General features: G+C 35.6%; 3 protein-coding genes across 8 annotated transcripts in view; 2 read left to right on the top strand and 1 right to left on the bottom strand.

Moving 5' to 3' along the window:
• The window catches only part of tspan18a (tetraspanin 18a), a 34,707-nt gene extending 22,016 nt beyond the window's left edge, over positions 1-12,691 (top strand). For 2 of the 3 annotated variants that reach the window (XM_051115156.1, XM_051115157.1), the window contains exons 3-9: positions 7,733-7,828; positions 9,876-10,070; positions 10,429-10,503; positions 10,589-10,687; positions 10,765-10,926; positions 11,713-11,796; positions 12,011-12,688. In XM_051115156.1, coding sequence (XP_050971113.1) covers positions 7,733-7,828; positions 9,876-10,070; positions 10,429-10,503; positions 10,589-10,687; positions 10,765-10,926; positions 11,713-11,796; positions 12,011-12,058 — 759 coding nt within the window. In that variant the 3' untranslated portion in view covers positions 12,059-12,688. Of the gene's footprint in view, positions 1-7,327; positions 7,539-7,732; positions 7,829-9,875; positions 10,071-10,428; positions 10,504-10,588; positions 10,688-10,764; positions 10,927-11,712; positions 11,797-12,010 lie in introns of those variants that run through there. The other variant, XM_051115158.1, reaches the window with a different exon arrangement.
• Positions 12,692-13,014: 323 nt separating this feature from the next.
• si:ch211-107p11.3 (GT1 domain-containing protein) lies at positions 13,015-17,235 on the bottom strand. Of its 3 annotated transcripts, none has more exons than XM_051115159.1 (6): positions 16,700-17,235; positions 16,479-16,549; positions 14,437-14,613; positions 14,295-14,356; positions 14,004-14,144; positions 13,015-13,220 (listed from the first exon to the last, which is right to left on the bottom strand). In XM_051115159.1, exons 1-6 carry the CDS (start codon positions 16,858-16,860, stop codon positions 13,194-13,196), a joined length of 639 nt encoding a protein of 212 aa, XP_050971116.1. In that variant the 5' UTR covers positions 16,861-17,235; the 3' UTR covers positions 13,015-13,193. The 3 variants fall into 3 exon arrangements, with proteins under 3 accessions (XP_050971116.1, XP_050971118.1, XP_050971117.1); XM_051115161.1 differs by lacking the exon at positions 13,015-13,220 and adding an exon at positions 13,242-13,281; XM_051115160.1 differs by lacking the exon at positions 13,015-13,220 and having other exon boundaries at positions 13,305-14,144; positions 16,700-17,234.
• Positions 17,236-17,378: 143 nt separating this feature from the next.
• ext2 (exostosin glycosyltransferase 2) overlaps positions 17,379-25,281 on the top strand; it is a 30,306-nt gene continuing 22,403 nt past the window's right edge. Inside the window, exons 1-7 of one of the 2 annotated variants that reach the window (XM_051115271.1) lie at positions 17,379-17,581; positions 18,773-19,113; positions 19,201-19,424; positions 19,640-19,729; positions 22,378-22,494; positions 22,578-22,773; positions 24,175-24,314. In XM_051115271.1, the coding sequence (XP_050971228.1) occupies positions 18,799-19,113; positions 19,201-19,424; positions 19,640-19,729; positions 22,378-22,494; positions 22,578-22,773; positions 24,175-24,314 (1,082 nt within the window). In that variant the 5' untranslated portion in view covers positions 17,379-17,581; positions 18,773-18,798. Of the gene's footprint in view, positions 17,582-18,772; positions 19,114-19,200; positions 19,425-19,639; positions 19,730-22,377; positions 22,495-22,577; positions 22,774-24,174; positions 24,315-25,281 lie in introns of those variants that run through there. The other variant, XM_051115272.1, reaches the window with a different exon arrangement.

The following is a 25,281-nucleotide window of genomic DNA, read 5'->3' as shown; positions in this document are numbered from 1 at the left end:
CTGGTGAAATTCAGTCTGCTTAAATCATACTTTTTTTTTTTTTTTTGGACAACTGACTTACATTCAGAGCTGCCTCCATCCAGTCACCGACCGATGGGGAGAACCAAGTTTCTATTCTATATCTTTTTCGTTTTCCAATAATCCCTTTCACTCAAATGTATGTCACAATATGGAAGAAACAGCTGTCATTACTTCTGTTACATTGCAACTTCAAAGTACCATAACAGATGATTAACAGTCCAAATACTGGTGATTAATAGTAAAGAATCACTGTTTCTACTTAGAATGAACCTTGAGAAGTGACAAGCTTTATCTTCAAAGAAAAGGTGTTGAGAATATTGGTGTAGCAACTAATCAACAGATCAATCCTAGCCTAAATGCATTGATTGCCTCTAGCACATGGCGTACGCTTCTCTCTAGGGTAGATTGAGGTGCTGACATAATTAGATACACAGGCATCTCTCTTCAGAAACATCATCCTCAGATACAGCATGCTTTAGAATGCAGAGACCGTGGATGATTGAAAGCTTCGGACTGCAGAGGAAAGCCATAAATAATAGCAGTGTTTACTGGTGCATGCTCTGAAAATAACTATGTTACAGTAATGCATTAGCGTGTTTTTATGTTGTAGAATTCAATAAATGCTATCACATAAAAAGTAAACCCTCTTTTTTCCCCCAAATTATTTCCTTTAAGTGATGCCCTTTAGCTTAATATACTCTGTAATGAAACAGAGTAGCATTCATTGACTGACTGGTTGTGCACCAGAGCACGGTTCATTAATACAGAGGTTATGATGTATGTGCTGATGGCACATGAGATGGTAACTCAGACACAGTTGTTTCCCAAGGGCTTCAGTAACTGTCTAAAGAGAAGAGGCAAGTCCTATAAATTCGCTTTATGTGTCTGCTTAGCATTCAGCTCACCTCGCACAGCAACCATTGACTCCTGCTCTTTAATATGGATCGTTCCTCCACCCTCCTCCATAGCGATTTTTTTCTCTTTCCTATCAATTGAGACCCATACGACGGAAATAATATATTTTTGTATGTATTTAATATCATGCTGTGACATTCATTTGAAGCTTTTTAGTGCAGTGACTTATCATCAAAGGTAAAAGCAATAGCCGTTTGACCTCAGTTTAGGGACTGAGAATAGAGGGAAGAAAAAAGAAAAAGCTCCCCAGGGGTAAAATACAATCTTTCCTAGGTCAGTCTCAGTTCAGGAATGTATGCCAAAAATATCAACTTGGTTTCGTCAGAAGGACTAGATACAGAGAGGTCTGTACAACTACAACCATAGATCCAATGTATTACAAAGAGTGTGATTTTTAATGTGGCTTTTTAATGGTCATTATGTAGCAAAGTGTTCACAATTGTGTTCTTTCAGTTTGTCATTTCCACCTCGTTTTCATTATTATGAACAAAGGAAACAGTGTTAAAGGGAATTGTCTAAAGAAGTTTGGAACCTTTGAAATCAGCCTTTAACTTTGACTCATCTCGCTCTTTGTATTATTATGTGCAAAATAGAGACTTTTCAGTGCTAAAGTGATTTAAGTTGAATACATTCCACTGAAATCAGCTCCATGCTGGCACAGTTATGAGAAAAGTTAAAAGCATGCTGTCTGGTTTGTCACTTAGGAGAATGCAAATCAGTAAAGTGATTGTCTTTTACAATGCAGTATAGACGGCTTATTTTTCACTTGGTTTATGTCATAGAAAACGTTAAAGGGATAGTTCACCCCAAAAATGAAAGTTTTGCCATTTATTACTCACTCTCATGTCATTCCAAACCTGTAAGACCTTTGTTTGTCTTCGGAACACAAATTAAGATATTTTTGATGAAATCCAAGAGCTTTCTGACTCTGCATAGACAGCAACGCAACTGATACATTCAAGGCCTAGAAAAGTAGTAAGGACATTGTATATGTCCATATGACATTAGTGGTTCATAAGGTTTAATTTTTTCACAATTTTTAATCGTTCGAATAACGTCCTAGATGGTTTGGCTGATTTTCACCAAAACTGGCTCAGCATCATCTTCAGAGCATGCTGGCAAAAAGTTATGGAATTCGAATTTGATTAGTCAAATAATTTTAAAATAACGTGCAAACGAATTGTACAAAAAGCATGCAAAAATGGATGTGAGGCTATATCTCCGCAACAGTTTGGCGTATTGAGACCAAACTTGCATTGTGTTATAACAAGCATGACCTGAGTGTGCAGTGTTTCGGCACAGTGCCACCTACTGGTCAGGAGTTATGAAAAATGACTATTTTTGCTTAAAACTTCTCAATGGTGACCAAAAAACACAAAACTGGTCTCTTTAGATTCTGTGGACCATGCCGAGTCGAACCATACCGATTCGAACCATACCCAATTTTCCATGTCAGCCATGTTGAATTTTGACATAAAATGTTATGTTTTACGAACGTATTGGCGTATTGTTACGGAACTCTGTATGTGTCTTTGACACAATGCCCTGACAGCACTCAAAAAGTTTAGGGGCAGCGCCACTTTTTGGCCAAAAGTAATAAAGAAATTTCAAAAAATGCTAATAACATTTGATTAAATTGGCCTATTAAAATGACAGTGATCTCAATATATTCCTTGGGTCAACTTCCTGTCCGCCATTTTGATTAATACTTTTTCGAACCTATTGGTCAGAAGTAATACACTATATATATTTCCTATACATTAATAATGAAATTTCAAAAAATGCTAATAACTTTTGTTTGCACTAGCCTGTTGTAATGAAACTCAAAATAGAGTTTCATGGTCTCAAAATTTTCCTTGGGTCATGCCGACAACATAGATACCAATTATGCCATAGTTGGCCAAACTTCCTGTCCGTCATTTTGATTTATGTTGAAAAACATACTTTGTACTCCTCCACAACTGTTTATCTGATTTTCACCAACATCGACCCAGATCATCTTCAGACTGTGCTGACACAAAGTGTCGATAGACAAAACAGTTTTTGTATAGCAATGCAACAAATTTAAACCATAATTCAAACTTGTGTGTGTCATTCTCATCTCTCACTAAACACACCACATCGATTTAATAACAGCACCACCAAGATAACCCATTAAATCCCATTACTAGTGGTAGTTTTTATATATATATTTTTTTACCCGTTTTGACTAAAATTGTCTTAAAATGGCTTCAATCACTCATTGCTTCAGTTGCTATGATGCTTGCTTGCCTAGTGCTTGGCCTCGTAATTGCTGCTTGGGCCTTGAACATGTCAGTTGCATTGCTGTCTATGCAGGTATTGACAAAAAACATTGAGACACTTTTCAAAATATCTTCTTGTTTATTCTTGCTGAAGCTGCCAGTAAACATACTTTACCATTGCATCTTAATTCAGGCAACAGTTTGTTTGTATGGTGTTCCTGTTTTTATTTCACTGGGCTTCAGATTGATTTGCTGCCAAACTGGGCGTTGCAGTTTGTGACAGGGAATCGGAGAGAAATGTCAGAGGCAGTCCTTTAGTCTGACACCCCTCTTCCATTTTTAATAGGTAAATGTGACAGACAACTAACAAAAGACAGCAAGACTTCAGCAAAGGCAGTTGTTAGGTGTGACTTCTTTACAAAAATAGAGTTAAGTGCAGTTTTAACTTAACTGCAGTTTTTCCAGTTAGAAAACACTGTAATCGTTCAATCAGAAACATGTTGCCCAATGTTATCATTTGTTAAGCAATTTGTACTTCACAACCAGAAGAAACCGACCAGATGGAAAGATCTTACACCAATGCTGGATCTCATGGGTCAGCTGAGACAAACATGCACAGATGGTTTGAAGAGCAATGTCCTCACGTCGTACTCAAATAGCTTATAACAAGTGTTTACACGTGATGTGAGGAGTGGATGAAGAAGATCCTCCATACTGTCTCTCTCTGAGCTGTACCACCCAGTTGGAGGCTGTCTCGTGATGGATGAGAGCGTCGTGAATTCAGTGCTTTGCCAGAGCTGTGTGAAAACACTTCATGTGTATGCTACGATTCCTCCAGGCTGCTGTGACAGGTTGATTTATTCTGTAAGAGGCAGAGTCACTGTGTGATTGGTTGTGTTCTCTAGCTGGATGCAGAAATCATAGCTCAATCCTGCACGCTATCTCCTCGGTCATTGACTCTCATCTAGTGCTCTAACAGTGCAGTGGTTTTTCCCTCTACAGTTCAAGAGGTCCCTTCTGCATTAAAAACACAGATTTTTGTGTGCTTTTTGAGTTCAGTGAGCAAACAACCCAAGACTATGATGTCTGATTTGTAGATATTTGAGTTTTAACTGAACAGAAGCCTTGTTGATCGTGGTTCCAACATGTCACCTATCTTCTGGTTTTATTCCCAAAGATTCTTGTGTAATTTTTTAAAGAAAACCACTTACTACAACAACATTTGGCTGTGATTATGTATTTTTAATTACTAATAACATATCCAAATTCATTTTAAAACAGATTTAACCAGAAAATTACATTCAATTTCATTTATGTTATATGTTTTGAAAGCTGTGCAAACATGGCTGTGTATGGAAGCCCGTTTCCGCCACTGAATAAAAAATTTAAAAAAAGGTTATTGTGACATTTATCTCACAATTCAGAATTTTTTTCTCGGAATTGAGATATAAACATGCAATTGCTAGTTATAAAGTAAGAATTGTGAGACATAAACTCACAATTCTGCCTTTTTTCTCATAATTGCGTGATATAAACTCACAATTTGAGTTGTGGTATTTTTCTCCTGACTTTTTTCCCAGAATTGAGATATATACATGCAATTTGTGAGTTATAAAGTCAGAATTGCAAGATCTAAACTCACAGTTCTGACTTTTTTTCTTAGAACTGTGTGATATAAATGCGCAATTTGTAAGTCATAAAGTCAGAATTGTGAGATATAAACTCACAATTCTGATTTTTTTTCTCAAAATTGTGATAAAAACTCACAATTTTCGAGTTATAGTCAGAATTACGATATAAACTCAGAATTTGTGAGTTGTGACTTTTTAACCTTTATTTTTTTCTCACAATTGAGATATAAACATGAAATTGCGATTTGTAAAGTCAGAATTGTGAGTTTATGTCTTATAAAGTCAGAATTGTGAGATATAAACCCACAATTTGTGAGTTGTGAGTTTTCAACCCTTTTTTTCATAATTTGCAATTGCAAATTATAAGGTCAGAATTGCAAGACATAAACTCACAATTTGCGAGTTATAAAGTCAGAATTGTGAGATCTAAACTTGGAATCCGGACTTTTTCTCGCAATTGTGAGTTTATATCTCACAATTCAGACTTTTTCTCGCAGTTGTGAGTTTATATTTTGCAACTGTGACTTCTTTCTCGTAATTCTCAGAACTGTGAGATATAAACTCACAATTGTGAGTTATAAAGTCCAGTTTTGAGGGGGAAAAAGACTGATATATTCTCAGAATTGCGAAAACTTGCATTTGTGTGTTATAAAGTATGAGAAAAGTCAGAGTTTTTATCTCAGAATTGCCAGTTTATGTCTCGCAGTTCTGATTTTATAACTCGCAAATGTGCGTTGATATCATGCAATTCTGTGAAAAAAAAGACAGAATTAAAAGTTGGTATCATAATTCTGAGAAAAAAAGTCAGAATTGCGAGATGTGAACTCGCAGTTGGGAGAAAAAAGTCAGAACTGTGAGATAAAAAGTCACAATGACATTTTTTTATTCAGTGGCATAAATGGGCTTCCATAGCTGTGCTCAAAAAGTAAAATACCTGGGCTTTTTCATGAATCTTTATATATATATATATATATATCTGTATAAACACTTGATAAAAATCATTGGTTTCCAAATCAGACACAGTGGTTTGTGCGGTGTTCATTGTAGTGTGCTGCACTGGTGTGCAAAGATGTGTTTAAATAGCATAATCCCACAGAATGTTACTGAAAGAACTTGTGCCAATGGTGACCAGATTACTGTTGCAAATTAGTGTTGTCCAGAATTTTACATGCAGCCTGGAGCCCTTCAGACAATGTTTAAGCAAAGCAGCACTGTTGACAAAAGTAAATTAATTAAATACAAAGATACAGACCAAAATTCTACATGGTCCATTAATTTATGCAACGCAGCTTCTTTTGTCCATTATTGGAGTGTCTGGATTGTTGTGATGAGGTTTAAAGGCCTCAATAAAAAAGGCAGCTGTGGCTCTGTGATAATGGCCTTGAGACTTGTGGGCTGAGCCTTCAAACCTTCTGAGGCTGGTGGTCTTAATCTAAGAAGACTGATATGGCCAACCCCCCACCTTTCCACACACATACAAATAAAATTGCTCACCCACCTGCAAGCTAACCGAGTTTAGCAGGGCTCCTGAGGTCCCTTCCATTCCGCCACTTATAACACCTGACTGACTCACAGTGTTGCACAGGAAATTACTTTGGAAAAACCAGGCTGGGGGGATTATTGAATTATGCCAGAACCGTTCCATGAGAAGAGAGGTGGAATTATTTGCTGCCACGGCATCTACCGTCAGCTCCCGTGAAATCGCCCAGCTGTTCAAAGCTATTTTTACAAGGACCACAGCTGCAGAAGGCTAGCCAAGACACTGGCTGGTCATAGCAGACCAGAAAATATGAAAGTCCGTCTGCTATTATACGCACTAGTGCTTCACCTGATCCCAAGGGTCGGCTTTTGAGGCAGTAGCAAAGTCAAAGCTACCTGTGGGAGGTGAGCTCAGGACCCAATGCACTAATGAAGAACTGTACCATCATTAACCTAAATTCCCCTAATGGCCTGTAATTATATAGAGTGCATCGTCAGCGAGGGACACTTTAGTTTTTCACTGAGGGGAGCACTTACCATCAACCTTATTACTCTAAAAAGACATGCAGGAAAAAGCTTCACACAAATATTCTTTATCATCACAAAGCCGAAAAGCGGGATTCTGAGTATAAATGCGGGGCGGGCTAAAAATGATCATTAATTTCAGGCAACCAGAATCAAATTCGACCACTCATTATGTTGTATTAGCACCCTGCAATAGTGTTTTTGTACACAGCGCACCCTGTATTGTCTTGTAGCAGAGCAAAGGGAAATTTGCATCATTAAAAAAGCACAGGTGATGGAACATTTGAAAACACCTGGAGCATATAAGCAGAAAAGAGCTAGAGTGCTTAGATGAATTTCAGAGAAAGACTGGGGCACACAGCTTGCGGTCTGGAGTGCTGAAAGGACATGTTTATTTAGCCGGCTGAGTATCGCTCCTGGTGTGAAGATGAGCAAATGTGCTCCAGCCGTCCTGATGGTGTTTTTTAGCCAAGCTGCCCGTTTTCAGTACTCCTCCTCCCTATTTCCTTTCGCAAACAACTCATCGTGTACGTCGAGTCAGCACGTAACATGCATGAGCAGTCGGTGTGAAATGTTTTATAGAGAAAACGCTGTGAATTTTGTTTTATGTCCATCTTTGTGTTACATTTCCAGGCATATGATTACAGGAGCCGCCAGTCATTCTTTGAACTACATAATGCGGCATTATTCATCTGGAGCGCCTGAACACAATATGTCTGTCAATGTGTGTTTTGTCAATGCCAGTGTATTATTTAAGTGACAAATTCACAGAATGATCTCACTGAATGAGCTTAAAAACACAAAAGCCCACCAGTCACTGGCAACGCTGACTCACGGACTTATCTTTAAACGGAGCATGTGACTTTCCCTTCTCCTGCGCAGTAACGGCTCTCTTTGTTTTTTACCATGCTTCCTCAGGGGCAAGGAGAAGCTTCAGCAAGAGGCACAAGCATGGAGGGGGACTGTCTAAGTTGCATCAAGTACCTCATGTTCATCTTCAACTTCTTCATTTTTGTGAGTGCTCTCTTTCTCATACTTTTTCTTAAATGGCAGGAGAGAATTATACACTTTTAAAAAGAAAGCTTCCTAAAGGGGGTTTTGCAGTGATGCCTATGGGGAACCGTTTTGGGCTTTCCAGAGAAGCTTTCATTCAACAGTTCCTCAAAAAACCGTTTTTTTTTCTTAAAGAGCAGGTTATATGGCATTTTTAAAGTGTTCTAATATTGTTTTGGAGTCCCCTACAACAGGTTTAAATGCATCTAAGGTCAGAAAACACTGTAATTTTCTCAATTTAATATTCACAATGATTGCAAAACGGTTCGTTCAAAGCATTCTGTCTGTAAAACAGTTGGTCAGTTGGCCAAATTTGTTGTGATTGGTCTTTCCGTATACAATGCAAGCGAACCGTGCATGTGCACATGCGCTGGCATGCAAGTACAAAAACTAAGTATACTTTGGACTATTCTGATGATGAAATTCGCGTCATGTGCACTGTATGCTGACCCAAAGTATACTTTGGGCTTTAGTTTGAAGGACATTTTAATCATTTAAAGGATTAGTTCACCCAAAAATGAAAATTACCCCATTTTTTACTTACCCTCCAGGCATCCTATGACTCCGTTCTTTCAGACAAATGCAATCAATTAAAATAAAAATAATCCTGGCACATCCAAGCTCTATTATGGCAATAGGTGGGTGTTTCTCTTCATCAGTCCAAAACCAGTCCAATAAAGTGCCTTCATCCATAAAAAAAAGTGCCTCACATGGCTCCTGGGGGTGAATAAAGGCCTCCTGCTTAAATATCCATACCTAAAACGTAACAATCACTTTAATCTAGCTTGCGCTCACTGTTGTACACAGAAGCCTCTCCGGGTGGTCAGCACTGCGTATTCGGCTCTCAGACGTAATGAACGTGAATGCGCCGTGGAGAAACCAAAGCAAAAATATGGTCACGAATTAGAAGTACAAACCAAGGATTTAAAAAAAAAAATGTTGGATGATTTTGATATAAACCAAGAGGAGACTGGTTTTCCGTTGCTAAAATCAGGAAACGTTGCTTCTGTAAACAAACGTTGGTTTGCAAGAGACTCAACGGCGCTTGCGCAACGCCAACATCCTACGTCATCTGCCTGGAGCTGCTTCTGTGTACGACTGTTAGCGCAAGCTTGATTAAAGTGATTATTACAAATAAATCATGGATATTTTTCTTTTAAAAATGCATCGATTCACTACAGGAGGCTTTTATTCTCCCCTGAAGCTGTGTAAGGCACTTTTTATTATGGATGGATGCACTTTATTGGACTTGTTTGGACTGATGATAGAGCTTGGAAATGCCAGGATAATTTTTGATATAACTCCGATTGCATTTGTCTGAAGGAAGTAAGTCTTATACACCTAGAAAGCCTGGAGAGTGAGTAAAAAATGGGCTAATTTTCATTTTTGGGTGAACTATCCCTTTAAAGAATGTCTTCAACTATAAAGAATGAGAAGGTTCCATGAATACTACAGTTTCTTTATGGAACAAAATAGATGCAGATAAAGAACGTTTATTTTTTTTTAGAGTCTAAGCCATTGTTTTACATACCGTAGGCTGATAAGATCTAGACTGTGACATCATGTTAGCTGTGTTTGTTTCCGACTGACTAGGAGTGATGACTTGCTTTGGTTGAAATTCGTTTTTCTTTATTATATTGAAAACCTGATGATATGCAGGTGCAGACTCTTGCTTTCCTAACAAAATGAGTAGTTCAAAAGATTCTGAATGATCCAAGTCGCCACTTTGAACAAACATTAACGATATGGTATGAAAAAAACGCACTGATCTTGCACCAACGTGCCTTCGTTTTTGCTTATGAACCAGTCTGCACTTCCTATTGTTCCTCAAAGATGTTTTTAGCAGCCTTGTGAAGTTCCCTCTACCACATAGTGCTGTGAGTAAATGTGCTATTCCACTGAAAAACTGAGCATCAGTCACTGTTTGATAAGCTCAGTATCATAAAATCATTTTTTGTGTGTTTATATTGTGCTGGGATCTATACTAAGCCATTTTCTTCTCCTTTAGCTTGGAGGTGCATTCCTTCTAGGGGTGGGAATATGGGTGCTGGTGGATCCTACAGGTTTCCGGGAGATTGTGGCAGCCAACCCTCTGCTGTTTACCGGAGTCTATGCAATTTTGATCATGGGCGGGATGCTGTTCCTACTGGGATTTCTGGGTTGCTGCGGAGCCATACGAGAAAATAAATGTCTTCTGCTGTTTGTACGGGATTTTCTTTCTTACTAGATATATAAATTATTGATATCAGTCTGTACTGGACATATACTGTTAATGCTAATGTTCCCCATTTGTACATTTTAGATTACCTTTGCTATCATCTAATCTTTCAGCAAATATCAAAATAAATCTCTATTTTTTATACTGTACATTATAATGTTGTAATGCCCATTTTTTTTTTTTTTTTTATTTAGACAAAATAATATACATTTTAATATCAGCCATAACATTAAAATAACAATTGACTTCTCAATATCGGCCATAAGAATTCCTATTCCTATTTGGACATCTAAACATACTTCACATCTGATTTAGATGCAAATGTCCTGTTTTTCTTCCGCAGTTCTTTATGCTCATACTCATCATATTCCTGGCAGAGCTGGCGGTGGCCATTCTGGCATTCGTTTTCCGTGAGCATGTGAGTGTTATTATAGCTGGGTATCATCAAGCCACCTGTAATATACCTCTGTTCTCACTACTACTGTCTATCTGTGGATCAACAGCTCACCAGAGATTACTTTACCAAGGAGCTGAAAACACATTACCAAGGAACCAATAGCACTGATGTCTTCACCTCCACATGGAATGCCATTATGACCACAGTACGATAACATCATGTACAAAATCTAGCATAATAATGGCATTAAAGACATTTAACTGGGTATTGATGTCTTCATAGTTCGACTGCTGTGGGGTGAACAGTGCTGAAGACTTCGATGATCAGAGCCTCTACAGACAGCTGAACCCCAGCAGACTAGTACCAGAGGTCTGTTGCCAGAGGAACGATCTGATGATGAACAAGGAGGAGTGTCTCAAGGCAATGATGCCAATCCGTAACAAGGTCAGCAATGAGTTTAGTACAAATTAGTAAATGAGTGGAAACAAATATGGGATAGTTAAAGGGACAGTTCACCCAAAAATGAAATTCTGTCATTAATTACTCCCCTTCATGATGTTCCAAACCTGTTAGACCTTTGTTCATCTTCAGAACACAAATTAAAATATTTTTGATGAAATCCAAGAAATCCGAGAGCTTTCTTTGTACGTTGTAGTACTCTCATGAACACGTGTCGAAGACTGACACAAAAGACAAGAAACTGTTGAATAAAGTTGTTATTTTTGTTTTCTTTTTGCACAAAAAGTTTCTTGTAGCTTCATAAAATTCAGGGTGAACCACTGCAGGGTGCACTATTTTAACAATGTTCTTACCACATTTCCTGGCCTTGAATGTGTCAGTTATGTTGCTGTCTATGCAAAAATCCAAAATATCTTAATGTGTGTTACGAAGATGAATGAAGGTCTTACATGTTTGGAACGACATGATGGTGAGTAATTAATGACAGAATTTTCATTTTTGGGTGAACTATCCCTTAAATGCAACATGAAATTGAGCAAGAAAAAGGATGAAAACCAAAATAAAAGGAAGTAAAAAGTTTTTTGGAAGAAGGACACTGACTACATAACAGCTCTCAAAATAAATTACTTGAGTTTCTGAGTCATATAAACTCTTCTACCAAATAAATACATTGATTTTAACCAATTTAGAATGACATTGCTATGAGTAGCTTGTAATAAATGAGAAATTCAATATCCATTGAAACAACATTTTGTTCTCATATTAAAACAGGGCTGCTATTCAGCAGTGGTGGACTATTTTGAGACGTACATCTATATGGCAGGAGCCCTTGCTATTGTGGTGCTGACTATTGAAGTAAGGCTATAATTTTTCTTTTTAATAAGAAAGTATGATGATTTTTATACTTGAAATGATGAGAAATTGTTTTTCAAGAAGTATGGTTTGTGATCGCCATCTAGTGGAGAGAGTAAAAATATCCCGTAGAATGGGCTTCTAAGAATTCTTTTTAAATGAGCACAGAATAAAACTCTTTGCTAATCTCTATTTGTTTTTCTTTCTCTCCCATCAGCTTTTTGCCATGGTGTTTGCTATGTGTTTGTTTAGGGGGATCCAGTAATCATTAACATGCTATACATTAAGGACATTTTGAGGAGGAAGAACTTGTCATGGCATGTAAGAAATTTTTAAATAAGAAAAGAAGAAAACACTTATATATTTGCCATCTCTATGTTGTTATGTTGGAATATCTGAGAATTGCCAAAAATGTATAGTACCTCACAGCTGGGACTCTGAGGTACTTGTGAAAAACAAAAGTAAAAGTCATTCGTAAATTAAGGGTGGCATCTATTGCAGTCCTTTAAGGATAATGGAGGACACCTTGCACTGATATTTGGTTGAATATTTATAAATGACAAAAATACTGATTTGTACTAAGATGTTTTACCTCTTATCTACAGTCGATTGTTCACCACTGCTCCAGAGCCATGCTTAAAAAACTACACTGTGTGAATGGGAGTGTGTGTGTCTGTGAAACAGAGAAGATCGGTTTGAGTGTGTGCTTGTATTTCTGTATAAAATCCGAGGGGCCAGCAGCTTCTATAAAGTAATGTTTTGTGAGTTGCATTCGTGAATATTTTATGTGATTTTAGCAAAAGTGTGCTGTATTCGTGTTGTATCTATTGTACACATGACATTGAATGATATTAAAAAAGGAAAAAAAGAACATCTGCAGTGCTTATTATCATAGTGCTTCCATCACGGGTTGAATCTGGCTATTTCAATAATGAATTTAAGCATCCTAGATAAAAGGTTCAAAAGCATTACTTTGTAGCACACGCTAAATACTACATAAACCAGTTACAAGCCTCATGGGACTTTAAGAGACACACACACACAAGCAGGTAAGAAGCCTAAAATGCCCAGTTGTTTTTTTAAAATTATGCACTCTGCACTCAAGTTTAACAGTCATGTTTTAGCTTGTTGGACAAGCTTGTCATTACGTTTGCTATTTTTCAAGTGCTAATCATCCATTAACCACTTGTCAGGAACATCATGTTTACTGATTCTCATTTCCTTGACTACCTGTAATTATTTTCTGAGTGCTAACTGCCTGTTTCATTTTGTTTGTTTGCTTTGCAAGCATTGCTTGCACTGTTGTAAAATGTTTAAATTGTACATAATATATATTTGGTTATGGACTATGTTAACCTACTTGTTAGTTGCTTTTAATGGTAGATTGAAGGTGGACTTTATCACTCACACTGGACATTTAAAGGATACTGAAAAAAACACAGTATGTTTATATTAAAAAAAGATTTATTTTCAACATGAAGGATCAGCCTGTAGTAAGAAGAAAACACAGACACAAATTAACCTAATAACCCTAGTAAAAAAAAAAAAAAAGATTTGAACTATACATAGTAATTTATATATATATATATATATATATATATATTATACTATGTATAATTCAAATCTATTTCCATATTTACTGATATATCGCTTGAGACATCCTGATATAAAAATTATAATTCAACTTTATTTGGAGTACTACCTACTTGTGCACAATGCATATTTCTTAATATTAACCCTGTTTTAATGTCACTATTGATGAGTATTGTATGATCTTTGAATAATATTGGACTTTAAAAGCAAAATATTTAAAGTGTACTTAATGTATACTTGCAATAGTTAGACTTTAGCACAAGCAAATGAAGAGTTCAGATGCAAAATCAGCTAAAACCCATCTCGGTCAAAAATGAGATAATGATACTGAGTGAATGCTCTCGACACATATTATACGTCCATCAAATATCTATCTATCTATCTATCATCACTTAAGTGTCAAACAGTTGTATTTTTGACTATTCATTTTAATATTTTAGAAATTGACAGAGAAAACTAATATATCTCTTTTATTGTATCAAAGTTTCCTCAACTAAACTACAGAATTATAAATTAAAATGTCTGGAAACAGATTTAAATGGATCTAAAATGTACACTTTTGTACACTACCATTATTCATTCATTACGACAATTCATTACCAAAATATCACACTTACACCCAGTTTCCTGTCCAGTAACTCAATTTCCTTCTCCACTTTGCGCATTTTTAATGCTCTGTATGCCATTTCTTGCTTTCTGTTAGAGATCTCTATTTGGAGATACTTCTTGTATAGTGTCTTTACATCTTCCACAGGTTCCTTCAAAAAGAAAGCATTAAAGTCTACTACTAATAATTTGTACATATTATTTATAAACATTTACTGTGTATTAAATATTATGTTGTTTATTTAACATTACGATCATTGATATCCCAGTAAAAATGAGAATAAACATAAACGTAAACTTACAGAGTCCAGCTCTTCGTCTGATAATACAGGTGGTTGAAGTAGGGCCAATCCATGTTTAGTCACTGAAATGGTGTGATATGAATTATATATATTTACTGTAGTATCGATTTATTGAGACAAATCAAGAATGTGGTGCACATACCTCTGACATAACTGCTGCAGCCAGCTGTATCTCCTGGATCAGAGGAGCAACCACCAACTATGCTTGCTATGATAGGACCCTCCACATTGTCCTCAGGGGGCAGCTCCTCTTCATCTATGTGCTCCTCTTTTGTTGGGATTAGTCCCATCTTCTTCAGCGTAGCCCTTCTCTTGTTAGCTAAATAATATTAAACCTTTAATTTATTAAATTCAAGTCACTTAAAAACAAATTTTGAGTTTTTAATATAGACCAGGGGTTTTCAGACTGAGCCCGGGGGGCCACAAGGGGGTGCTAAGGGTCTAAGAATGCTAAAATGTCACAGAAAAAAAAACGTGAACCATACAAGAAAAAGGATTACACTTTGATTCTGCTTTATAATGACACCAATAGCCTAATAGTTTGTATTTTAGATGTATCATAATTACTGTAAATAAAATAAAAGCCTCCTATCTCAACTTGCAAACCATTTGGGCTTTTAAAGTCTTTACTGGCTCTAAAGCTTTGTGAGACAAATATTTATTGTGAAAAGCGCTATATATACACTACCAGTCAGAAGATTTTAACAGTAAGCTTTTATATATATATATATATATATATATATATTTTAGAGAATTCTTTTCTGCTCACCAAAAATGAATTTGATTAAAAATATAGCAAAAGCAGTAATATTGTAAAACATTTTTACTATTTAAAATAACAGTTTCTATTTGAATATAATTTAAAATTTAATTTATTCCTGTGATTTCAAAGCTGAATTTATAGCATCATTACTCCAGTCACATGATCCTTCAGTAATCATTCTAAAATTCTGATTTGCTGCTCAAAAAACATTTATTATTATTATTGTTGTTGTTGTTTAAAACAGCTTAAGTAGATTTTTTTCAGGTTTCTTTGATGCATAAAAAGTTCAGAAGTATAGTATTTATCTCAAATAGAAATCTTTTGGAACATTACAAATGTCTTTATCATCACTTTTGATCAATTTAAAGCATCCTTGCTTAAAGTACTCATTTCTACAATTTCTTTCCCCCCAAAATAATTTATAAATAAAAATAAAAATAAAAAATACTGATTCCCAGCTTTTGAATGGTATGGTGTATAATGTTACAAAAGCTTTTTATTTCAGAAAAATGTTTATCTTTGGATCTTTCTATTCATCAAAAAATCCAGAAAAAATGTACTCAACTGTTTTAAATATTACAATTAATAATAATAATAATAAATATTTCTTGAACAGCAAATCAGCATTTTAGAATGATTTCTGAAGGATCATGTAACACTGAAGACTGGAGAAATGATGTTGAATTTTTTTTTTTATTTAATCAGAGAAATAAATTACATTTTAAAATATATTCAAATAGAAAGCAGTTATTTTAAATAGTAAAAAAAAAAAATCACAATATTACTGGGGTTTTGTGATATTTTGGATCAAATAAATGCAGGTTTTGTGAGCAGAAGAGACTTTGAAAAAACATTTTGTTTATAGTTCTACATTTGTGACCCTGGATCACAAAACCAGTCGTAAGGGTCATTTTTTCAAAACTGAGTTTTATACATCATATGAAATCTAAATATATAAGCTTTTCATTGATGTATAGTTTGTTAGGATAGGACCATATTTGGCCGAGATACAACTATTTAAAAACCAGGTATCTGACGGTGCAAAAAATTCAAAATATTGAGAAAATCACCTTTAAATTTCTTCAAATAATGTTCTTAACAATGCACATTACTAATCAAAAATTAGGTTTTCATGCATTTACAGTAGGAATTTTACAAAATATCTTAATGGAACATGATCTTTACTTAATTTCCTAATGATTTTTGCCATAAAAGAAAAATCAATAATTTTGACCCACACAATGTATTTTTGGCTATTGCTACAAGTAAACCCCAGCGACTTAAGACTGGTTTTGTGGTCCGGGGTCACATTTATACCTCTGGATTATACAGCTGGCATTACTCTACAAATGATTAAAAAAAGAAATAATGTCCTTATATTGAGAAGTCCCTAACAAAGAGAAATTAAACCCATGACCTACCACTTTGAACGATGTTCTTGTATTTCGTCTTCACTTGTTGCCACGTTCTTCTAGGTCCCATAGGGTTGGATCTGTAATTGTAAGCGTACCAAAACCAGAATTAAGAAGGTAGCCTAAACATAATACACAAACACTAGGTGGTCAGCACAGGTGTAATATATACTACATAAAACTGCTTAATTAGTGCTCTCCCAGACTAATTAAATGTAAAGTATACTTACGCATTTAATTTGGCGGTTATTTTTCGCCACGCATCCTGACGGACTTTTGCAGCAGCTATAGTATTACCTTTGGTTTTTATTAAATGTTTAACTTCCTCATATCCTTCCATAATAAGCTGCAATTCAGCAGCGCTGAAATATGCAGCACGCTGTTTAGCCATGATGTAAAGTTAACGTAGTTAGGTTAGAAGTTAGGCTTGTCAAACTTTTCAATCCTTACGTGAATGCTCAGCTGTGTTTATTAGAAAGATACGTGTATCCGAGATATGTATTTGAAGAGCCGAACTCCATTTTAGGTCGAGCTAGGTCAATCCGGGATATGTGAACTAATCCGGGCTTTGTTAAACCACGGTCGAAGAACAGGACCCAGAAGACTGTTTCCTCCCTAAAAACACCATGCATAAAGAAAAGATTACTCTAATATTCAAAACTAATGCATAATAATAACGTTTAAAGTTATTTACGCCATAAGAAAAAATGGTGGCTGAATCGGTGAACTGATAGTTGTTGTTTATGGCTGTGTCCAACATAACTAGTGAGCTAGCTAGCTAGACACATACGGAAGGTGGTATTAACACCCAAAAATGCCGTCTAGGTAGGCGGCTTACTAGGTTTCGAGACGCAGCCTGTGCCTCCTATTCATTCTCCCTCTACAGCAGATGGCGCTACGAGACCCGGATTAAAAGAAAAACGTATGGAATTGCGCATGAAGGAGATGAATTTCTTTTCAGCTGTCCCTTTAGCATAAGGAATGTGTTGTGGCATAATAACAAAAGTCAATCAGAATATTTCACTGTCAGGCTTTGCGACATACTGGACCAACAAATGAGATTATGGTTGAGGCGTGTTGAGATTTGAGGGAGTAAACTGGACACCGTAAAGGTTAGTTCATGATTTTGTAGTTGCTAGCATACCTGCTATCGTTAGCGAGTGTGTTTTGGATTTATTTACAACTCAAGACAGCATATATTTTGAGTAAAATGCTTAAATATGGCACTTTTATTAATAAATATCAGTCGTAAAGAAATGAGAGGGATTGGTTTTATTAAGGTAACTGGAGTTTGAGTGATTTGTCATGTGATTAGATGTATCAGTCGTGTAGTAAATAATTGGAATTACATAAATCAATCATATAGTAAATTATTTGTAATTAAATGGACAGATAATGTAATTAATTACTACTGAATCAGTCATATAGTTGTTAGAATTAGAACAGTCAATCATATAGTAAATAAAGTTTGATGACACAATCATATCCCATTCCAGTGAACTTATTATATGATTGATTAAATGCCAGATAAATATCGTATTATATAGCAAGTTAATTGGAATTAATTAATACATTGGAATGAGATATTTTAATCATATCCAAAATAAAGTGAAAAATCATAATAAATTAAATGGCATTATACGAATCAATTATATAATAAATTAGAATTAGAACAATCAGTCATATAATAAGTTAAGTATGGATCTATGTATAAATTAATTCGAATTAGATAAATCAAATATTTAAAAAATTAGAACAGTCAGTCATATAATAAATTAATTGTAATTTAATGAATCAAAAATATAGTAAATAAATTGGAAATGGTAATATGTGAACCTGGACGACAAAACCAGTCATATGGGTCAATATTTTTAAAATTAAAAAAGCTGAATAAATACGCTTTCCATTGATGTATGGTTTTTTAGGATAGGACAATATTTGGCCGAGATATAACTATTTGAAAATCTGGAATATGAGGGTGCAAATGAAGTTCTTAGCCATGCATATTACTAAGCAAAAATTAGGCTTTGATATATTTATGGTAAACAATGTACAAAATATCTTCTTGGAACATGATCTTTAGTTAATATCCTAATGATTTTTGGCGTAAAATAAACGTTGATAATTCTGACCCATACAGTGTATTTTTGGCTATTGCTACAAATATACCTGTACTAAATATGACTGGTTTTGTAGTCCAGGGATATTAAATATTTTTTTATTAATAAATGTCCATCAGAAACATTTGATAATATTCTCTTACATGTGTATATGTTTATCATTGTTGTTTGTGTCTTCTGCAGTGGTTTTGGCTCTGAAAAGCCTCATCATGTGTGCATCAGTGAAGTATGGTTCCCGGGGTCCTGCACTCATACCCCGTATGAAGACTAAACACCGGATATACTACATCACCCTCTTTTCTGTAGTCTTACTGGGGTTGATCGCAACAGGGATGTTCCAGTTCTGGCCTCACTCCATTGAATCCTCTGCAGAGTGGAGTCTGGACCGTCGTAGTGTGCATGATGCTCCTTTGGTCAGGATACCTGTAAGCAGCCCTATTCCTGAGAGGGGTGACCTGAGCTGTCGAATGCACACTTGCTTTGATGTGTATCGCTGTGGATATAATCCCAAGAATAAAATCAAGGTGATGCAAAGATAGAATTGTTTTATTGGTTTGGATGTCATGACATGGCTATTTTGATCTATAAATGGGGTGTCTATTTGTACACAGGTGTACATCTATCCTCTTCAGCGATTTGTGGACGAGGTCGGGGTGCCCATCAGCAGCACTGGTCTGTCTCGAGAGTACAATGACCTTCTGAGCGCCATCTCGGACAGTGATTTTTACACTGATGATGTAACCAGAGCGTGTCTGTTCTTACCCTCCATTGATGTGTTGAATCAGAACTCTCTGCGGATTCGTGAAACCGCTCAAGCACTAGCGATGCTGCCTAGGTAGATATATATCTTTCAGGATTTGCTAATTACCTTTGCCTGCTTTGGCTTTACTGGGTTCTCAATGTTTGTTTTTTATTATAGTGGCAGCTCTCTGCTTCTTATTTTATCTCTTTCATTTTGTCTCTCATTTTAGCTTTAGAAACATATGCACTTTATTTCTGAAGTCATAATGGTCTGTTTAAAGTGTTCTATGTTTATTGATATGATTTTAGGTGGGACAAAGGAATGAACCACCTGCTGTTCAATATGCTTCCTGGGGGACCCCCTGATTACAATACAGCTCTGGATGTGCCGAGGGACAGGTGAGAGTTAGTAGAAATTAACAGGCAAACAAAATTGCTAAACATGTCAGGAAATCTGAATATTCAGATCATATTAAAATTATGGATTAGTTCTAAAGGATTAGTTCACTCCCAGAATAAAAATTTCCTTATAATTGACTCACCCCATGTCATGCAAGATGTTTATGTCTTTCTTTCTTCAGTCAAAAAGAAATTAAATTTTTGTAAGGAGAACATTCCAGGATTTTTCTCCATATAGTGGACTTCAGTGGTGCCCAACGAGTTGAAGGTCCAAATTGCACTTTTAATGCGGCTTCAAAGGCCTCTACATGAAGCCAAGCTGAGGAATAAGGGTCTTATCTAGCAAAACTATCATTTTCTAGGTCATTTTCTGAAAAAAGAAAAAAAAATTACGTTTTAACCACAGATGTCTGTCAGTAGCTTGACCTTGCGCATTACGTAATCATGCATGTCTGACATAGGCGGAAGTACCAACCCAGTGTTTACAAAGCGAACGTGCAAAGAAAGTCGAACGCCCTTTACAAAACAAGGTAAAACAACGATGTCGGATGATTTTGAAGTTTTTTTCCCTACCCTGCATATTTTACCTGAAGTACACAGACTAAGAACTTATCGCCCATGACTTTTCCAACATGATTACCCAATGTACGAAGACACGCATGTGCATCGTAGAGCCAGAGCAATATGAGCATTTGTGGTTAAAAAGCATATAAATTTAATTTATTTAATTATTTAGAAAATGTCAGATCGTTTTACTAGATAAGACCCTTATTCCTCGGCTGAAGAGCCCTTTTAAAGCTGCAGTGAAATGAAACTGGAATTTGGACCATCAACCCATTAAGCATCATTAAAGTCCACTCTATGGAGAAAAGTCCTGGAATGTGTTCTTCAAAAACCTTAATTTCTTTTCAGCTGAAGAATAAAGAGACATGAACATCTTGGTTGACATCTTGGAAATTTTTATTCTTAAAGTAAACTAATCCTTTAAACAAATCAAACATGACACTAAAGACCTATACATGTTTTTTTTTCCTATTTAAAATAAATACTGTTCTTTCGAATTTGATATTCATGAAATAATAATAAAAAAATCATGGTTTCCACAAAATTTTAACTAGCGCAAGTGTTTTTAACATTGATAATAGCAAGAAATGTTTCTTGAACACCAATTCAGCATATCAGAATGATTTCTTAATGTGATCATGCGACACTGACTGAAGTGATGGATCCTGAAAATTCAGCTTTGCTGTCACATGAATAAATTACATTTTAAAATAATAGTTTAGTATGTAAATAATATTTCACAATAGGACAGGTTTACTATGTTATAAAAGAACCTTCTTTTAAAAACATTAAGAAAATCTTACTAATCTCTGAATTTTTTAATGGTAATGTTGATTTTGTCAGAATCTCTGTCCCCTTTATACTTCACCCTTTATTTGCATATTGTAAAGACAGTATTCACATCCTCAAATTTTGGATAATTGATTGTCATGCTGGTATGGTGTAACCTAGAAAAGATTTGTTCTTTCACATTTTATGTATTTCAGTATTCATTATTGAGTATTCATAATTTTGTCCTTGAATAAGGCAAAAATTGTCACTGCATAGTGCATACAATTGTTAGTTTCTAAGAGAGGTTGGATGTAATGTTCGCCAGTTGAGGGCAGTGTGTCTCTGTGTTTGACCTTTTGTAGCAGCGACATCACCTGAGAAACAATAAATGTTCTCCTATCCTTTCTTATATTTTTTGGTCTCAGGATAGTTGTATTTACATACGTTTGCCACATGGCACTATTTTACCTCAGTAGGTTAGTGTGGTTGAACTGACACTTCATGGTTGTCCACAATGACATTAAACCACACCGACGACAGACTGATGCCAGACTCTTGAAGAAATCCATGCTGGATGTAAGGATATTTTTGGCGTTTCAACACTCTTGTATTGAGATGAACTGGAATGCTTGCAATATATAGTTAAACTAGACATCCATCCCAACAACTTATACAAATGTACAAGTGTCATAGAACTGTCCCAATTACATTTGTATCTATATATAGGCATCGTCATCCTGGTGTGTTCCTTAAATGCAGAGATCAAAGATGCAGTGAGAGCGATCATGAAAGAGAATAGCACATTACCGCCTAGAGCAGGCAGACAAACATAATCTCTTGGTATTTACTGCAACATGGGCCATGTTTCTCAGCCTATTACTTGGCTGATCTTTTGCTTTGGGTGGAAAAGGTGAGTTTTATGTACTAGAAAGCCCTGAAATGATGAACACTTATCTAGAGCTGTAGGGAATTTCCTGGGCTCATCCAGCTGTGCTCCATTTGGCGTACAGCCTCATCAGAACCAGCTGCCCATATGTGCATATGTGTGGGGTGAGATAAAAAGACAGTGTATGCTCGTGGCCATATTTGCAACTCTCCCTATACTCACTCCATTCCCTCAAACCAAGCACCGTTTGAAGTTTTATTGACTCGTTGTAGAACGAGGACGCGAAGGCAACTCTGTTAAATGCTTCGGAGTGGCATGTTCGCACATTTGTCATGTAAAACCAGATTAAGGACGTGTTTTATCTTCAGCGCCTTTTGCAGACGTTCGCGGCGACAGAGTTGTCATCTTTATTGCGTTTGTTTCACAGAGCCCTGCTGGCTGGTGGAGGCTTCTCCACTTGGACATACAGGCAGGGTTATGATGTCAGCATCCCCGTGTATAGCCCTTTATCTGCTGAAGTGGACCTTCCTGAGAGGCAGCCAGGGTGAGATCATGCTCATCAACGTCGATTACCTGGTTTTTATTCAATGACGGAAAATGGCATCACATGATATGTGTTTATTTCAGGCCCCGACGCTACTTCATTCTGTCATCTCAGACGGCCATCCATCGGGAATACCGTGTGGAACTGGAGAGGCTGAAGGAGGAGAATGGGGAGGCCCTGCTCCTCCTAGATAAATGCAGTAATCTCTCACAGGGCTTGGCTTCGGTCAGAAAACGCTGCTATAAAGGACAGGTCTACGACTACCCACAAATCTTACAGGTTGGTTTCTCTGCACGTCCGTCCGTTTATATTAAACAACACTGAATTCACATGGAATTTCACATAGTAAACATACTAGAACATATATGCTTTTAAATCTCACCGATGTTAGAATCACTTAGCTCCTAAATTTATAAAAAAAAATGTATAACATATTTTAAATCTCATCAATATTAGAATCACTTAGCATTTAATTTATGTAAAAAAGAAATTAGAATGTATTTTAAATGTCGCCAATATTAGAATCACTTAGCTCCTAAATTTATATATGTGTATATATAAACATTTTACATATTTTAAACCTTGCCAATATTACAATCTCTTAGATCCTAAAATGCTGAAAAATATTTATACAAATACATATTTTAAATCTCGCAAATATTAGAATCACTTCTCTCGCCATTATTAGTCACTTAGTTCCTAAATTTATATATAGAAAAATTTTAGAACATATTTTAAATGTTGCCAATATTATAATCACTTAGCTCCTAAATGTATAAAAACAGTATTTTTAGAACATATTTTAAATTTCACCAATGTTAGAATCGCTTGGCTCCTAAATTTATAAAAAAAAATGTATGCAATATATATACAATAATTTTAAATATCTAATATATATATATATATATATATATATATATTTTTTTTTTTTTTTTTTTTATGTATATTTTTAGGGCTTTTTTATGTATGTTTTTAAATTAATTACATGATATGTAATTATATAATATATTCATATGTCATTATGAATATTAATATAAATACAAAATTATATTCATAATTATTTTTCTAGGCTGCATCATACAGTCAATACCCTGCATCATGTTTGCCACCAAGCAGCTGCATGTGATGTAAAATAACGCACAGATTTTTTCTATAGACAAAACATTATTTAAATTTCTTCATCCTGCAGTCTATACAAATTAGTTTTTTCATAAATGATAAATCCTTATCATGTAAATAAAGCTAATACTGTTGCAAGCTTAGCTCAAATATTCCTAGAAACTGTAAATGTTCAACCCATCCAGAAGCGTTCTTTACCAGCGCGACACATTTCTCCATCGTGTAAGCGAAAGAAACAAATACTGTTCCTGTCCACCACGCTCATCTCCCGTCCAGCCCTGTCTAGACAGGAAGTATGCTTATCATCTGGGCTGGGTGCTGCAGCACATCTGGGAGACGTTCCACAGCGAGAAGGAGCGGAGGCCAAATCCCTGTGAGAGCCATCACCCACTTTTCAACACAAAGCCCCTCTAGACTCTGATCCTAGCACCTTTCACTGCAACCCCTTCATTTACACCGCACACCTAGATCACACTGCTGTCTATGTTACAGCATAACTGAAGAGCTCTGGGAGCGTATCGTTATTACAGATGACAAATGTGTCCCGTGTGTGTTCTGCAGGAGTCATCATTCTGTGTGGTTCTGCGAGGGGCCCGCCTCGGCCAAGCCACGCTTAGTGACGTGCTGCAGGCTGGATGTGTCCCTGTCATCATGGCTGATTCTTACATTCTGCCTTTTTCTGAAGTGCTGGACTGGAAAAGGTACATGTCAAGAATCTGTTGTCGTTATTAATCCTGTTTATGAATAACATTAATATGGTACCTGACCTACTGATCTCTTTATGAATGGCTAATTAAAAAACAAATCTTATTGAACACTTTATTATAACTTCTGAAAGTCATGAGCTAACACTCAATAATAAGCAAATCAGTAGTTCATGAGCATTTAGATATAAAAATTCCTTCATTGATCAAAATTTTATATATACACACTACCAGTCAAAAGTCTTTGAACAGTAAGCAGTGTTTAGGCAGTGTTTGAATTTTTAATATTTTATTTAAAACAACTGCTTTCTATTTGAATATATTTAAAAATGTAATCATGAGCATCATTACGCCAGTTTCCAGTGTTACATGATCCTTCAGAAATCATTCTAATATGCTGATTTGCTGTTCAAGAAACATTTTTTATTATTATAATTATCAATATTTAAAACAGCTGAGTATTTTTTTTTCAGGATTCTTTGATGAATAGAAAGATCCAAAGTATAGGATTTATGTGAATAAAAAGTTTTTGTAACACACTATTCATTACATACACGCATCATTCAAAAGCTTGGAGTCAGTATGCATTTTGTTTTTTATTTTTGGAAAAGAAATGCTATGAATTATTACATTAATACATGCTGAACATTAATATTTAGCAAGTGTGCTTTAAATTGATCAAAAGTGAGATATAGACATTTATAATGTTACAAAAGATTTCTATTTCAGGTAAATGCTGTTCTTCTAAACTTTCTATTTATCAAAGAAACCTGAAATTCATACTCTGCTGTTTTCAACATAATAATAATAATAATAATAATAATAATAATAATAATAATAATAAATGTTTTTTGAGCAGCAAATCAGCATATTAGAATAATTTCTGAAGGGTCATGTGACTGGAGTCATGATGCGAAAAATTAAGCTTTGAAATCGCAGGAATAAATTACATTTTAAAATATAT

The sequence above is a fragment of the Labeo rohita genome, chromosome 7 (genome assembly GCF_022985175.1).
Source record: "Labeo rohita strain BAU-BD-2019 chromosome 7, IGBB_LRoh.1.0, whole genome shotgun sequence".
NCBI lineage: Eukaryota > Metazoa > Chordata > Actinopteri > Cypriniformes > Cyprinidae > Labeo > Labeo rohita.
The sequence above is the reverse complement of the archived record's forward strand: the minus strand, read 5'-3'. Positions and strand labels throughout refer to the sequence as shown.

Excerpts from the sequence above, each read along its gene's own strand:
- si:ch211-107p11.3 (XM_051115159.1), bottom strand. The coding sequence starts at position 16,860 with ATGGCTAAACAGCGTGCTGCATATTTCAGCGCTGCTGAATTGCAGCTT. Across the intron at positions 14,145-14,294 it reads CAGACGAAGAGCTGGACTCT|GAACCTGTGGAAGATGTAAA; the intron begins GTAAGTTTACGT and ends TTCTTTTTGAAG. Across the intron at positions 13,221-14,003 it reads TACTGGACAGGAAACTGGGT|TATCCTTTAAATGTCCAGTG; the intron begins GTAAGTGTGATA and ends TGTTTTTTTCAG.